The 15,567-nt window shown below is 38.3% G+C and overlaps 1 protein-coding gene across 2 annotated transcripts in view; it reads left to right on the forward strand.

Annotated features, from left to right (window-relative positions):
- TES (testin LIM domain protein) overlaps positions 1-15,567 on the forward strand; it is a 48,491-nt gene that overhangs the window by 19,116 nt on the left and 13,808 nt on the right. For both annotated transcript variants that reach the window (XM_003808656.7, XM_063606357.1), the window contains exon 2: positions 5,080-5,165. In XM_003808656.7, the coding sequence (XP_003808704.1) occupies positions 5,080-5,165 (86 nt within the window). The remainder of the gene's footprint in view (positions 1-5,079; positions 5,166-15,567) is intronic.

Genomic DNA, 15,567 nt, shown 5'->3' on the forward strand with positions numbered 1-15,567 from the left:
GAAATTAGAGAAGCCCTTAGAGTAGATGGGGTTCCAAATCCTTGAACTGAAACCAAGAGGAGTTGAGGAACCTCAGTTCTTGTGACACTCTGCCCAAAATAGGCCCTAAGAAACTGTACTTGGGGCAGTTCTGGCTGTGAAACTCCTTTTACCACAGATTAGAGTCCATATGCTTCCCTTCATCTGATATGCATTTGACTTATGAAGGGGAGAATAGCAGATGATTAGATGCCTCAGTTGGAAGAAATTTGCCTCACACTGGTAGAGGTATGTCTGCTACTGTGCAATTTTATAATATAAATTGGATTTAACAACTGCATTCTAAATTATAATTCAGTCTGAAACTAGGCACATCCTAAACAAGGAAAATGCTAGAGTGTGAATCACGTATCTTCTTTCTTGGAGAGGCATTGTTTTTGTTTCCTAACAGAGGGTTGATAAAGAGGATACAAATATGGAAAAAGTTCTCACATTATTATGTGGCATAAGTCAGAGATCTTCAGTGCTGGTATCAATGAGATTTAAGTTTTGTAGCTATATACTTATAGCTATAAAATAAATTTCTTACTGAAATGTTCTCAGGAAAACAAGTTTATTGCCAGTCTGAAACTCTAATTTCTCTAGCTGCTAAAAGTGATTTTGAAAACTTGGTGTCATTTTTGTTTGTGTTTGGTGTGTGTGTTTGTTTTTAATTAGGACTGCTTCCATTGGGTTATAGTAGGAGAAAGTGTATCATATTGCCGTGACCCATTCCACTCTTTCACTTACTTGCTCTCTGTCTGTGATGTTTAAAAGTTCCCTCACACTTAGGTCTGAGCATGTGGGGAAAATGAAAGTGTTTGTGTTTGGAAAGGTAGAGGGGCACTTTTTCCAGGCAGTCACAAATCTAACTGGAAAGAGTCCATAGAGAGATTAAGTTGGCCTTCCAGGCGGGGCCCAAGGGCAAAAGAACCCTGGAACAATACTTTCTGGGTTTTCCAGAGCGGCCTACAGAGCCAGTTTCTCAAGTTACTGCTTTTCCCAAGGCCTGGTCTCCTGGTCCCTGTGAGGGCTTCCTGAGCTTCTGCTAGCAGAGCTTGAGAGGTGCTCTTGCTCCTCACCCTCCCCTGTTGCCCTGTGGCTTTCCTCTTTACCAGTCTCTCCTATCTCTGAGGATGTCATCCTCTGTTAAGCTGGTAGCCTAAGACATGGCATTGAATGCTTCAAGAGGTTTAGTTTCTTCCTTGGGAAAATGAAAAGGAAAACAAAACAAAGTACTCCGCCTGCTACTCAAGGCCAGCCCTGTCACTCTGAAAGTGCTTTACAATTTTTTGGCTCTTCCTTTGCCCTCTTCTGCCACAGGCCTTGTGTATGGTGTTTCCTCTGCCCTGAATGCACTTCTCTGAGCCAAATTAGATACTGCTCAGCCTTTCCATTGTAATTCATGCACCTCTCCTTCAGCGAAGCTTCCTCAGCCTTCCTTATTTATCTTGTCTTCCTTTTTAAAGCTCTCAGAAAGTCATCTACACTTAGAGGTGGTGCAAGAGTGTTTCTGGAAAAGAAAGTTCTTTTCTTTGGGGCAGAAATTAGCTAGTGACTCTTTGGAAGACAAGAGCTCCCATTTGACACGCTAGTCGTCTGCCCCAAAAGAACAATAGAGCAGGAGCCAGATGCTGAGTTTTAGGTCTGGTTTGCTATTGAGTAGCTGTGCAACCAGGAGCAAATTATCCCTCCTCTCTGGATTCTACTTTCCTGATCTCTTACATGAGGGAGATGCCTAGCCCTGTCCAGAATAAGAATATGTGGGAGACTGTAAAAGAGCAGCAGTTCATGAAATACCACCAGCTCTAGTAATTCTAATAAATAAAATGATAGCTATTTTAAGAATATATTGATGAAAAGAGTCAAACTCTGTAAAAGTATTTGAAGATCTTATTCTGAGCCAAATATGAGTGATCAATGGCCTATGACACAGCCCTGAGGAGACTCTGAGAACATGTGCCCAAGGTGGTCAGGCTACAGCTTGGTTTTATACATATTACAGAGATGCAAGACATCCGTCAATACATGAAAGATGTACATTGCTTCAGTCTGGAAAGACAGGACCACTGGAGGTGGGGGGCGGTCCTTCCAGGTCATGGGCAGATTCACAGATTTTCTGATTGGTGATTAGTTGAAAGCCTTATTATCTAAAGACCTGAAATCCAAAGAAGGAATGTCTGGGTTATGATAAGGGGGCTTGTAAGGACCAAGGTTTTATCATGTAGATGAAGCCTCCTGGTAGCAGGTGTCAGAGAGAATAGATTGTCAATGTTTCTTATCAGAGTCTGTTCTGTCAGTCTTAGGTCTCTGTGTTTCTGCTAATGCTGGTCAGCTGTGAAGCAGCGCCCACCCACCCCCAGCTCCCCATTTCCTATCATGGCCTGAACTAGTTTTTCAGGCTCACTTTGGAATGACCTTGGCCAAGAGGTGGGGTCCATTCAGATGCTTCATGGGTTTATAATTTTATTTTTGATTTACAAAGATAAAAAGTTGGTAGGAGAAAACAACTTGCCCCTTTGCAAAGTTGACTTTGTAAGTCAGTAGCAAGCTACTCCAAAGCCTTAGTGTAAAAACTGCTGACTCATGGAGGTTCTAGTTACATTTGCTGAACTTTCAAGTTGCATTCAGAAATAGTGAATGAGATGGTATTGTTCCAGGATGTTTGCAGTCTTTTATAAGCCCAGTGTTGTTCAGACCAGGCAATTCCAATCTGAAGGCATGCAAGAATTTAAGTGGCCATTTAATTTAGAGGCAGAAGCATATTTCTAGATATTATCTGTCCACAAATATCAGGATTTTATACACACATGTAAGTTTGTATGTGTATGTGCAAGTTCTTTGTCATGAGGTAAAATTTATTCCATGTTGTGAATTATATAAAAGAGAGTTTAAAAGCCTCTGATTTAAGCTAAGCTATATGATTAAGCCTTAATAATGTAATCAAAATTTTCATTTGGGATTAGAGTTTATTTAGCAGGAGATGCATGAACATAGTATGAATCATATCCATACTCCAGGCACATTCAGAACTAACTCTTCTGTAATGGAAAATTAGAAAGGGCCTGAAAAAGAAAACACTTTTTTGGATTTGCTTTTCGTTTTACTATGGATATTGTAATGGAGAAAACATGTAACTATGCTTCTTACACAAGACCAGAAAAGTCTCCCTCTGTCTTTTGTTTAACCTACATTATTTCCATACTGTGTGAACTGTGATCATCAGTGACAAGGAAACAATTTAATTGCTTTAAAAAAAAGCTTAGTGTTGACACTAAATATACAACTTAAAGACTTTCATTTCTTTTGAAAATTGGTAGTATGGACATGGCAAAGATGATAAAGCTTAGCTAATGCTGGACAGGTGTTTATTCTTTAGAGAGTATACTTTATATGGTCTAACTTAAAAGTATTGTGGGTTTTCCTAAGCAACTGTGTGGACCAGTTGGGTTTGAATATGGCCTTAATTATGGAAAAAGGATGCGGTCATTTTCTTTAGGACAAAAGGAAAGGCTTCACTTAAACTTCAGGACATGTCAGACTGATCTTTCAAGGAACCAGTTACAATGTGGTTTTGATTGCATAGTGACAAACACAACTTGGTAAAGTTACAAAAGAGAGCCATTGAAAAATACTTATTACTTGTCCAGCTTGAACTGCTACTCTAGGCACTAACCAGTAACTAATTCCTCATGGTCACTGATGTGATATTTAAAACACAGAGTAATCTGATTACTGGTGGTTTGCCACTGTACTGATGTAAGGCTGGCTACTCTTTTTTTTCCAATATCATTCGTTGGGTAAAAGAGCTTAATTACAACCTTGTGTCCTTCTGCCATCTGCACCCCACTCCTTCCACTTATTAGGCCATGTCTCAGCAAGTTCTCAAAGACTATTGTTTAATATGGTAAAGAAGAAAAGGGTTTGCTATAGCAAGGGTGATAATACAGCTCTCCACTCCTTGCCTCCCTACAACTTCAGGCAGAAGAGCACAGGCCTTGGAATCAGAAAGACTTGAACTCAAATCTCTACCATTTATTAACATTTTGATCTTAAGCAAGTTTCATAGTCTCTGAGTTTCAGCAAAAACATTTCAAAAATGGCAAATCATATTGCCTACTTTGTAAGCATTTTATATAGTTCTGTAAGATTTTAATGAGATATAAGTAAAGTACTTACCTCTATTCCTTGTGTCTTAGTCTATTCGTGCTGCCATAACAAAATACCTTAGACTGGGTAATTTATAAATAATAGAAATTTATTTCTCAAGTTCTGGAGGCTGGGAAGTTCAAAATCAAGGCACTGGCAGACTCAGTGTCTAGTGTGGGCTTGCTTTCTGCTTCCAAGATGGCACCTTGTTGCTGCATCTTCACATGGAGGAAGGTTCAGAAGAGATGGAAGAGAGGAACTCACTCCCTCAGGGGCTAATCCCATCAATGAGGGTGGAGCCCTCATTGCTAACTGCCTAATCATTTCATAAAGGCCCAGCTTCTTAATATTGGTACATTGGGGATTAAGTTGCAACATGAATTTTGGAGGAGCACGGACATTAAAGCCATAGCACTGGCATTCAATAAGTGTATATTGTAGCTATTATAATAATATTTATCATAATAAAAATAATATTATTTCAGTTGTAATTCCTAAAATCTTTAATTCCTTGTTTGATGTAAAATATGTTATTCAGGATGAGACTTGCTTTTTAAGGTATAGTTTTCTGAGTGTTGTACCTATTGTGCTATGGGGCTGTACTGTGGGGCAAGTAGTGGCCAAAGACATAAATTCATGAGTTTTTGTTATTTGCAATATTTGTAGTTTTCTATACAGTTATATTCTGATGCTTTTCTTTTCATGATAAAAAGCAATCAGAATATAAAATATGTTATGTATGTACTTGGAACTGCCATGTACATACCCCTGGGTATCATCATTGACTAAACATAAGATTTGTTTGAAAGTTATCTCAACACAAGTGGTAAGTGGAATTAAAAGTGCAATTTATTGAATTTTTAGATTTGTAAAGAATCTAATAATAGATTCATGATGTTTTCTTTTTAACAGATGGGCTTAGGTCACGAGCAAGGATTTGGAGCCCCTTGTTTAAAATGCAAAGAAAAATGTGAAGGATTCGAACTGCACTTCTGGAGGTATTGTTTTGAAAACTGCAACCACATTAGTAATTTATACTTTTTGCAGTACTTCCTCAGACAGTGGAGATATCTTCGAGTTCTCCAGCATGGTTGCTAAGTTGCAGACCTGTTACTGTCTTTTCTGAGAAATGAATACAACATAAAGTGTTCTGTCTTACTGTCATTAAGTTTGACTTAGTGAATTGGACCATAATAACTATTTAGAGTTGTTGGATTTGCTTGCTGTCTTTAAGATTTCCTTCGAGCCTGAAATACTGAATATATCATCTTTCTGGTGGTAAATAAGTTTGTGGTAATCCTCCAGGACTGTTTAATAATTTATTTGTTACTTTTTTTTTGAGACGAAGTCTCATTCTGTCACCTAGACTGGAGTGCAGTGGTGTGATCTCAGCTCACTGCAACCTCCACTTCCTGGTTCAAGCGATTCTCTTGCCTTAGCCTCCTGAATAGCTGAGATTACAGGCTTGTGCCACGACACCTGGCTAATTTTTCTTTTTTGTATTCTTAATAGAGATGGGGTTTCGCCATGTTGGCAAGGCTGGTCTCAAACTCCTGACCTCAAGTGATCAGCCCACCTCAACCTCCCAAAGTGCTGGGATTACAGGCGTGAGCCACCACGCCTGGCCCTGTTTAATAATTTTTCTCTTCTTAAAAATTGGTAACTTTACATCTCATCTCTACATTTTCAGTAAACAAATATGAATACTGAATCGAGCATGTATATGTTAGTTATCAGGAAATGAAGTTGAATTTAGATCTCTTTAAAATTTTTAGCTGTAAAGTTACTAGTGAAAAACCATTGAAACACTTGAATTTTTTTAAGAAAAAAATTAATTGTAGTGTCTTGGTTTGAATGAAGTGCATATATACACAAGACAACGTTAGTGAGTCAAAAATGTGAATTTTCTATAGATCTTATCTTTAGGTTGTTTTGAAAGTACTACTGCACATCATATAAATCTAAAATCAGTATTTGAAACCTGTGCTTATGAATGACTGTCAAGTCCATAGTGGTAATTCACAAGTCTGCTCAAAGTTAGAATTAGCAGGAAAAAAAAATAAAGATAACTATACAGTTTTAGGATGGCAGCTACCTTGTTAGGATGACTCTCATTTGAGAACCACTTTTGTACTACAGATTTCCACAGGAAACCGTTTAGAATAAATACTTTCATCAGCTCTTGGAGATGTGTACAGTGTAAATTAAAGGAGAATATAAACAAATAAAATTTTAGACATTAATCTCTTTTAAAAGCTAGTTTATTGAATCGGTTTTCAGAAACAAAGATAATTGTTTAAAATAGGAAAGTCAGTAGAAACCTGCTAGAACTGATACAATTCTTCAGTTTTAAGGAGCTAAAGTTTTCCAGAATTTTTTTTTACAAGACTTAAGCAGCTCTCCCTTGTGCTGTCTCTTCAAGGGACATAGAAGTGAGGCAGTATGTCTCTCATGTTTTAAAAAGGTAAAGTGACTTAACACAAAATAGTTTTCATGGATTAGAACATCTCTGCTCTTAATGCTCACACTATTTTCTATTGGGCCTATTAGTTAACTTTACAGAAGGCTGCACTGCCCTCTCCTGGGCATAGTTTTTACCTTACAATCTTATAATACATAAAATCCAAAATCCAAAATGCTCCAAAACCAAAACTTCTTGAGTGTCAACATGATGCCACAAGTGGAAAATTTCACGTACCTGACCGTGTGACAGGTTGCATTCAAAATGCATTCAAACCTTTGTGTCTTGTACAAAATTATTTAAAATATGTATAAAATTACCATCAGCTTATGTACATAAGCTGTATATGAAACAGAAATTAATTTTATGTTTAAACTTGGGCCCTATCCCCAAGATATCTCATTGTTTATGCAGATATTCCAAAATTTAAAAAAAATTTGAAATCTGATACACTTCTGTTTTATTTTACTTGTGAAGCATTTTGGGTAAGAGATACTTAACCTGCATTCTTTTTAGTTCTGCTATGCAGTTGCCAAAAACCGCTCGTGAGATTTTAAAGCTCATTCCTAAGAGATATCATCTTTTCTCTAAAGCAAGTTAGTCATTTTTGTTATGTCTATATTAATCATTTTAATCGATATTTTCAGATGAAAATATATCCGACAAGAGCAGATCTCCATGGCATGAAAATAACCTTTTACATTTCAATTTATCACACAGACTCATTTAATCAACTGGGTGTAGTCTGAAAATCTAAGAGCCATAATAGTCTAGGACTTTGCATATGGCCTGTCATTCAGCTGGGGTTGATAACAGTCCACCCCATTGGTATTTCTTAGTAGTTCTGACATCTTCCTGGCATGGGTCCAGTCACATTTCTCTCAGAATTCTTGATAATTCCCTGACTTTTTCACCATAGCTAAAAGAGCTGAAGCAGGTGCCTTTGACTTCCATATGTAGCCTCTTTCAGTACAGTCTTTGAAGTAAAATATTCTAGACTAGTTGTCCTGAGTGTAACAAAGATTCCAGGTCTAGTCTAGGGCCACAGAACTTATGTGGGTGAAGTAGACATGGGATCCCATGACCCTGCCCACTTAGCCTCCTCCTCCAGCTTCATGGTGATCCTTGACTTAGGACCCTGAGGGCTCCATCGGGCACATTTCAAAAATCAGAGTTAAATTATTCTCTACCTCTTTATTAGTCTGGCCTCTCACACAATCACAAGAATGGTCTTTTGAACATGGATACTATTACATACTTCAGATGACTTAAGAACCCTCAGTAGTTTCCCACTGGACTTCTTTTAGGCAAATTTCTTGGCCTTTGACGTTAAACCCTAACATCTGGCCTCTGCTTGCTTTTCCAGCCTCTTCCACTTCCCTTCCAAGCACTCTATGATCCAAGTGCTTGATACATACTATTCCCTGAAATTTTGTGCCTTATTGCATGGTGTTCTCTGCCTGGAAAACCCTACCTCCCACCACTAGGAAACAAAAAGTCTCAGCTCAAGAAATACCTCTGAGAAGTCTTCCCTGCCCATGTATGTCTTTTCAGGCTGCCATAACAAAATATCACATACCTGGTAGTTTAAACAGAAATGTACTTTCTTCCAGTTCTAGAGGCTGGAAAGTTCGAGATCAGGTGCCAACATGGTTGAGTTCTGGTGAGGTCTCTCTTCCTGGCTTACAGATGGCTGCCTTCTCACCATGTGCTCACATGGCCTTTCCTTGGTTGTGTGTGTGTGTGTGTGTGTGTGTGTGTGTGTCTGGAGAGGAAGAGATCTCTCTCCCTTTTCTTATAAGGTTACCTATTCCAATGGATTGTGACCTTCACCTTGTGACATCTTTTAACTTTACTTCTTAAAAGCCCCTGCTCCAAATACAGTCACATTAGGAGTTTGAGCTTCAGCATATGACTTTGAGGAAACACAGTTCAGCCCACAGCACCCCCTTCCCCTGCTTCCACATACCCCCGAGTTGTTAGGAATCATTTTCCTTTTTATCACCTTGTATACTTACAGAAAGCCAGGAGATAAATACCCAGACCTCATTCTTCATCACTCTGATTTTCTGCTGGCACCTCCCATTGTCCCATTGCCAGTGACAAGGGAGCCCACAGGTGTAGTCCTTAAGGATCAGCCTTCTGGGAAATAGCACAGAGTACTGAGGCATGGAGAATGAATCTGGAGAGGTGAATGGAAGATGCCGGATCAAGGTGTATCACCATAGTTGCAGGAGACTAAAAATTAATTATTAGGAATTTAGAGTGAACTTGTAACTTAACTAGTCGAACCTCATTTTACAGATCAAAGAACTAAAACCAAAGGAAGTTAAAATGACTTGTTTGAGCCCATGGGTTATTAATAATATAATTTGTGAATGATTTCTATGTGTCACACACCAGTAAGCACTTGTAATAATTTTCTACTGCTGCATAACAAATTACTACAAACTTTGCAAGTTAAAGCAACAACTGTTAACTCAACATCCATCATTATTATTATTATTATTATTATTATTTTGAGATGGGGTTTCACCCTTGTTGCCCAGGCTGGAGTGCAATGGTGCGATCTCGGCTCACTGCAACCTCTGCCTCCTAGGTTCAAGTGATTCTCCTGCCTGCCTCCCGAGTATCTGGGATTACAGGCGCCCGCCACCACGCCCAGCTAATTTTTTCTATTTTTAGTAGAGACGGGGTTTCACCATGTTGGCCAGGCTGGTCTCAAACCCCTGACCTCAGCTGATCCACCAGCCTCAGCCTCCCAAAGTGCTGGGATTACAGACATGAGCCACTGTGCCCAGCCAACATCCATTATTTTTCAGGTTAGAAGTCTGGGATAGGGGAGCGGGCTTAGCTGTCTATGCTTAGCACCTCAAAAAGCTGAAATGAAGGTGTTGGCCAGGCTAAGTACTCACCTTTAAGTGCGAGGGAAGAATCTGCTTTCAAGCTCATTCTTGTTGGTAGAATCTATTTTCTGTGGTTGGAGAACCAAGGTCCCTGTTTCCTTGTTGGCTGTCAGCTGGGGGCTGGCTACTCTCAGCTTCTAGAAACCAGTCACATTCATTGAGGTACAATGCCTTCCATCTTCAAAGCCAGCAACACTGCTTAGAATCCTTCCTGCACCTCACATGCCTCCAACTTCCTCTTCTGCTGCGAGCCAGAGAAAACTCATTGCTTTTTAAGGGCTCACATGATTAGAGTAGGCACGCCTGGAAAATCTCCCATTTGCCATATAAAAGTAACATAATCATGAAAGTAACACCAGGGGACAGAAGTCATAGGGGCCATGTTAACATTCTGCTTACCACAGCACTGTATGTACCTGATTGTACCTAATCCTCCTAATATTTATTTTATTATGTATGAGAAATCAAAGACGTAGGAAAGTTAAATAACTTACCAAAGTTATGGCTTATACATAGCAGAGCTGAATTTGAACTCAGAGTTTGCCAAAACCTTTCTCCATGGCAGAGTAGATATTAGAATGCACATTTTTCACTCTCAGGGCCAGTGAACTTTGAACTGCACCAGGCTGTCGCCTCTGAAGTGTGATTGTTGTGACACAGACATCCTTGTGGACAAAGGTGTACTTTTACTGTGAGCTCTCTCCTTTTTCAGTGTGCCCATGATTACAACAGTAGAGGAAAATAAAAGGTTCAGGAAGCCTAATAATGACCCAATAAGAAACACTATCTGCTGGGAATGCTTTCAAGTAATATATAGAGATAAAGAGTGTTTATTGAAATGTATGACAGACCCAAGGTTTCCAGGAGTTTATAGCCAGTTATTTCACATTGAAGGTATAATTAATATAATTGCAACCATGTCATTTATCATATTAAGTAACAGAATTATTGTTTTGCTTTACCTTTGTTAAAGTCTCCTAATAAAACAGTTGCATTTTATTAAAAATGCATTACTTGATTATAACATACATCTGTTCAGAATTTCTGATTGATTTAGAGCTGGGTGAAAACTAAAAATTCCCTACCATAAATGGATTAATACTTGTGTTGAATTCTGTCACAGAGGCCCACACTTAAATCCATATATGTATATCCCTGTTAGAAAAGGGCAGCTTCCAACCCTTTTAAATTATGGTTTGTAGCAATGCCATGGCCATGCTTTTAAATCACTGTGAATGCTGGCAGCATGTCAAAGCACTCTAGTTTCTACTGCTTGCCTTGGAAAAATAGTAAGTTTTACAAATAGTGATACAAAAAAATTTCTTTTGGGAGAATAAAGGATAGTTTCTTGATTTTTTTCAGCTTGAAAATGTAAATATGTTTATTTGTCTGAGGCAATACTTTTGGTAGTTTTGTTCTTGCATTCGCTCTCCCAGGCTCGCTCTTTCTCTCTCTCTCACTCCTTCCCTCCCCCTCGCTCCTCCCTTTCCTCCACCAGTTAGATTTAACTCTAGAACTTTTAAGTTGTAATGTAAAGTTTTGAGGGTGCAATTTTGATTTGCCATACATATTAATGTTTGCATATATATGTGTTAATGGTGCTAAATTCTTTTTGTACAAACAACTTTTTATACAAATAACCCTCCTCCATCCCCACACCTTAGAGCTTCCCAATCTGCCAATCCACCTTTGCACCTTTTTAAAAGAATCATGAAAAAGACTTTTAAACTAACTTAATTCTGAATCCCCTTCCCTTTTTTTCCCCATAGAACTTTTCTTAACATCCTATGGAGAATCTGGAGAGAGAACTGCTCAATAGGACAGTTTAGAAAATTTAGAGGTTTGAAAACTGTGTTAAATATGGGAACTGATTTATATACTCTCTTAAAACTATCAACTCAGTATAGCACAAATAAATTAAATAAACAAGCTGTTTAAATCTATATATATCATCAGAAGTTACTTATGGATCATCTGATGAAAGATAATCCACACACCGTGCAAACAGCCCCTTGCACATGGGTATTGTGCTCACCCATACTCTGTTTGTGTTTTTGTTTTAGGTTTGTATAAAACCACGTTTTTAAAGTTCTTCATTTTCTTAAGGGTAGAATCTGGGTTAGTTTAGGCTGAAATTGAATATGTGATAAACGTCCCACTTATTCTCAGGCCACTCTTGGATAACAAGATGACAGTGGCATCCTTTTCTTCTCCAATTCCACAACAAGGTTTTTCTTTTAATAAATGTATTGGATTGCTTCCAAATGACTTTGAAAGTTTTTATAGGTATTTCTAAAAGTAAAATGTTTTAGTTTAAATGTGGGAGATTCAAATATAAAACACTGTAGATTAGAACTCTAAGAAAAATATTTTTAAAACCTAAAACTAGGTAAGTGGTAATAGCACAGATTTCCACAATAGATAGCTCTGGCACCTGGTGCTGATTTTATAGTATGTTTTCTTGCAGAGTGGTTTGTAGCTGGCTCTTCTCCTTGTAGAAATGGAGCTCCAGTGTAAGGCTTCTGGAAGGGATGTGGTCATCCCAACTGTTTTAGTGATGACAGCTCTAGTTGAAGAGCCATCCCACCCTTCTTGGGTCACATTCTTACCAAGGACTCTGTCACCACAATTCACCACATTGGAGGATGCAGATGAGGCTTTTAATATAGTCATGATTTTTAAAATTATAATGAATCAATCATAGGTTTTCTCTACTTAGGAAACTGAAAATTATAGGGCATAGTATGACTTCTTAGGTATTTCTTTTTTCTTACCACTAGCGTTATTGGTGTGTTGTTTTAACCTGATTTTACTCACTTATTAACAAAGGTATGTTGGGTGGTTAAAGGCATTGATAGAAAAGCAGAGGCTTCCTGAGATTGTGAATTCTTCTAATTGTCAAGACAAATAATAATTTAAAAAAATACAGAGCTGGTTCTTCTATAATTAGTAAATTTAACTCTTTATATTTAACACTTTCACAGTAAATACAAATTTTTTAACCAAGCCACAGCTCACCATAGTTTATTCATGCTTCAGAAATCATCAGGCTTTATTTCACTTGTATCTTTTATTATTTATCTTTCAGATTCTAAAATCTGACCCTTCTTATTTTGTGGTATTCATGTTGTACTGGTGTAGAACATAGACTGTAAAAATTTCCAAAGTCCAGTATTTATTATACGGCCTCGATCCTTTAAGATACCACTTTGCTAATTATTGGGATGCATGCTGTAGCTCACAGCCATATAAGGATCTATTTAGCTATATTAAGAACTAAATTCCCACTCCACCTTCTTCCCCCCTCAGGAAGGTATAATTTTAAACTTGATCCAAAAACAGTATGATAGTTTTATAAATAATTACATTGTTTTTGTTAACCAAAGAGTAAAAGTAAAGAACATGCTGTAGTAGGATAACTTGCTGCTTTCCACTAGATGGGAGTATGAGATAACCAGATGTTAGAAAGATTCTTTTATAGCTGAACTAGCATATGCAAATTCTTCAACAAATTCTTACCAAATAAAGATTTCTGACTAGTGTGCACAAGGAAAGCAATTTGCCTCTTCACCACCTATCTCTCTCTCTCTCTCTCTCTCTCTGTATATACAAGTCAAATCTAATATTTTCAGTTTGCATACTGAAAAGTATTTTAAGAAAATTCAGAATACAACAAACTAAAATCTATAATTAATAATGTATTATTTGGCAATGAGATACATTTGGGTTTTTAGTTGTTTTTTCTGTTTCTGATGTAGATAAATTCCATGATTTATATTAATTTTAAATTTAGAAAACTTAGTAAATTCTTCTTAATGCTAATTAATACATTGCATTTCTCTGTGGTCATAGCATCTGTGAATAGCAACAGTTTAGTTTTTTTCTTTCTGATGAATTCTTGTAACTTTTCACACTGCTCTGATTAGTACCTTCAGAACCATATGATTAGAATTGGTGATAGCAAGGTTGCTTTCTTGCTTCACATCTTAAAACTAATGCAGTAAGTATGATCTATGCTGAGTGTCTGGGTTTGTTCCCCCCATGCCTCATCCTCTAGGAACTCTTTCTAGAATAGTTTCTATTTCCTTTTACTAGTTTCTGCTATTCTCTTTATTTTCCTTCCTTTTACTTCAGGCTTATTATGCCTTTTTCCTAACTTCCTGAGTTGAACACTTAGTACTTTATTTTTTCCTTTTTTCTAATTTGAGTGTTTTAAACTATAAATTATTTAGTTATCTAGTTATTTCAACATGCATTCTTAACCTAATTGTATCTAATGTTAATCCATATTTATATAGACTGAACAATGTAAGTATCTTTAGAATGTGTTTTACAACACTCAGATTGCCACTCTTATTGTTATGTTGTCGTTGCCATGTATATTGGTTCCAGCTTAAATTTTTAACACCACTCCCTACTCCTCTGTTTTTCTCTGTCACCTTTTCCAGCTTCTTTTCCTCTACTAGCCTCTTCTTGAGTCCTTACTTTTTCCCTCTACATTTTTGCCAACAGGCACAGATGATCTCTTTAACTCATATTCATTATATATTGTTCCCTGACCACCAAATTTATATTTCCTACCAGGCTACAGTTTTTAACATGAGAGTTATAGATCCTACACTCTGTGATATCTTTACCTTGTCTCACAGGCATATCAAATTTATCAGTGGTTTCATTTTGAAGACTTCCATCAACCTTCCCCACTCCATACTGCAAAACTGTTCATCTTTTGAATATACTATCTTAATAAATTATATTCATTCTACTAATTTACTTATCCCAGAAACTTGGTTTTATTTTTCAAGAAACTGAGTGTATTAGTCTGCTCTCAGTTAGTCAAGACATACCCAAGACTGGGTAATTTATAAAGGAAAGAGCTTTAATTGACTCACAGTTCAGCATGGCTGGGAAGTCCTCAGGAAACTTACAATCGTGGCAAAAGAGAAAGCAAACACATCCTTCTTCACATGGTGGCAGCAAGAAGTGCCTAGCAAAAGGGAGAAAAGCCCCTTATAAAACCGTTAGCTCTCATGAGAACTCACTCACCATCACGAGAACAGCATGAGGGTAACAGCCCCCATGATTCAGTTACCTCCCACCATGTCCCTCCCACAACACGTGGGGATTATTGGAAATACAATTCAAGATGAGATTTGGGTGGGGACACAGCCAAACCATATCATTCTGCCCCAGCCCCTCCCAAATCTCATGTCCTCACATTTCAAAACACAATTACGCCCTTCCAACAGTCCCCCAAAGTCTTAACTCATTCCAGCATTAACTCAAAAGTCCGAGTCCAAAGTCTCATCTGAGACAAGGCAAGTCCCTTCTGCCTGTGAGCCAGTAAAATTAAAAGCAAGTTAGTTACTTCCTAGATACAATGAGGGTACAGGCATTGGGTAAATACAGCCATTCCAAATGGGAGAAATTGGCCAAAAGAAAGGGGCTACAGGCCCTAAGGGAGATCAAAATCCAATAGGGCAGTCATTAAACGTTAAAATTCCAAAATGTCCTTTGACTTCATGTCTCACATCCAGGGTGTGCTAATGCAAAAAAGGTGGGTTCCCATGGCCTTGGGCAACTCCGCCCCTGTGGCTTTGCAAGGTACAGTCCCACTCCCAGCTGCTTTCATTGGCTGGCATTGAGTGCCTGCGGCTGTCCTTGGATCTACCATTCTGGGGTCTGGAGGATGGTGGCCCTTTTCTCACAGCTCCACTAGGCAGTGCCCTTGTGGGGACTCTGTGTGGGGGCTCCAACCCCACATTTCCCTTCCACACTACCCTAGCAGTGGTTCTCCATGAGGGCTCTGCCCCTGCAATAAACTTCTGCTTGGACATTCAGGCATTTTCATACATCCTCTGAAATCTAGGCAGAGGTTCCCAAACATCAGTTGTTGTCTTCTGCATACCTGCAGGACCAACACCGTATGGAAGCTGCCAAGGCTTGGGGCTTGCACCCTCTGAAGCAATGGGCCAAGCTATACCTTGGCCCCTTTTAGCCACCACTGGAGCTGAAGAAGCTGGGATGCAGGGC

Source organism: Pan paniscus, chromosome 6 (genome assembly GCF_029289425.2).
Source record: "Pan paniscus chromosome 6, NHGRI_mPanPan1-v2.0_pri, whole genome shotgun sequence".
Classification (NCBI taxonomy): Eukaryota; Metazoa; Chordata; class Mammalia; order Primates; family Hominidae; genus Pan; species Pan paniscus.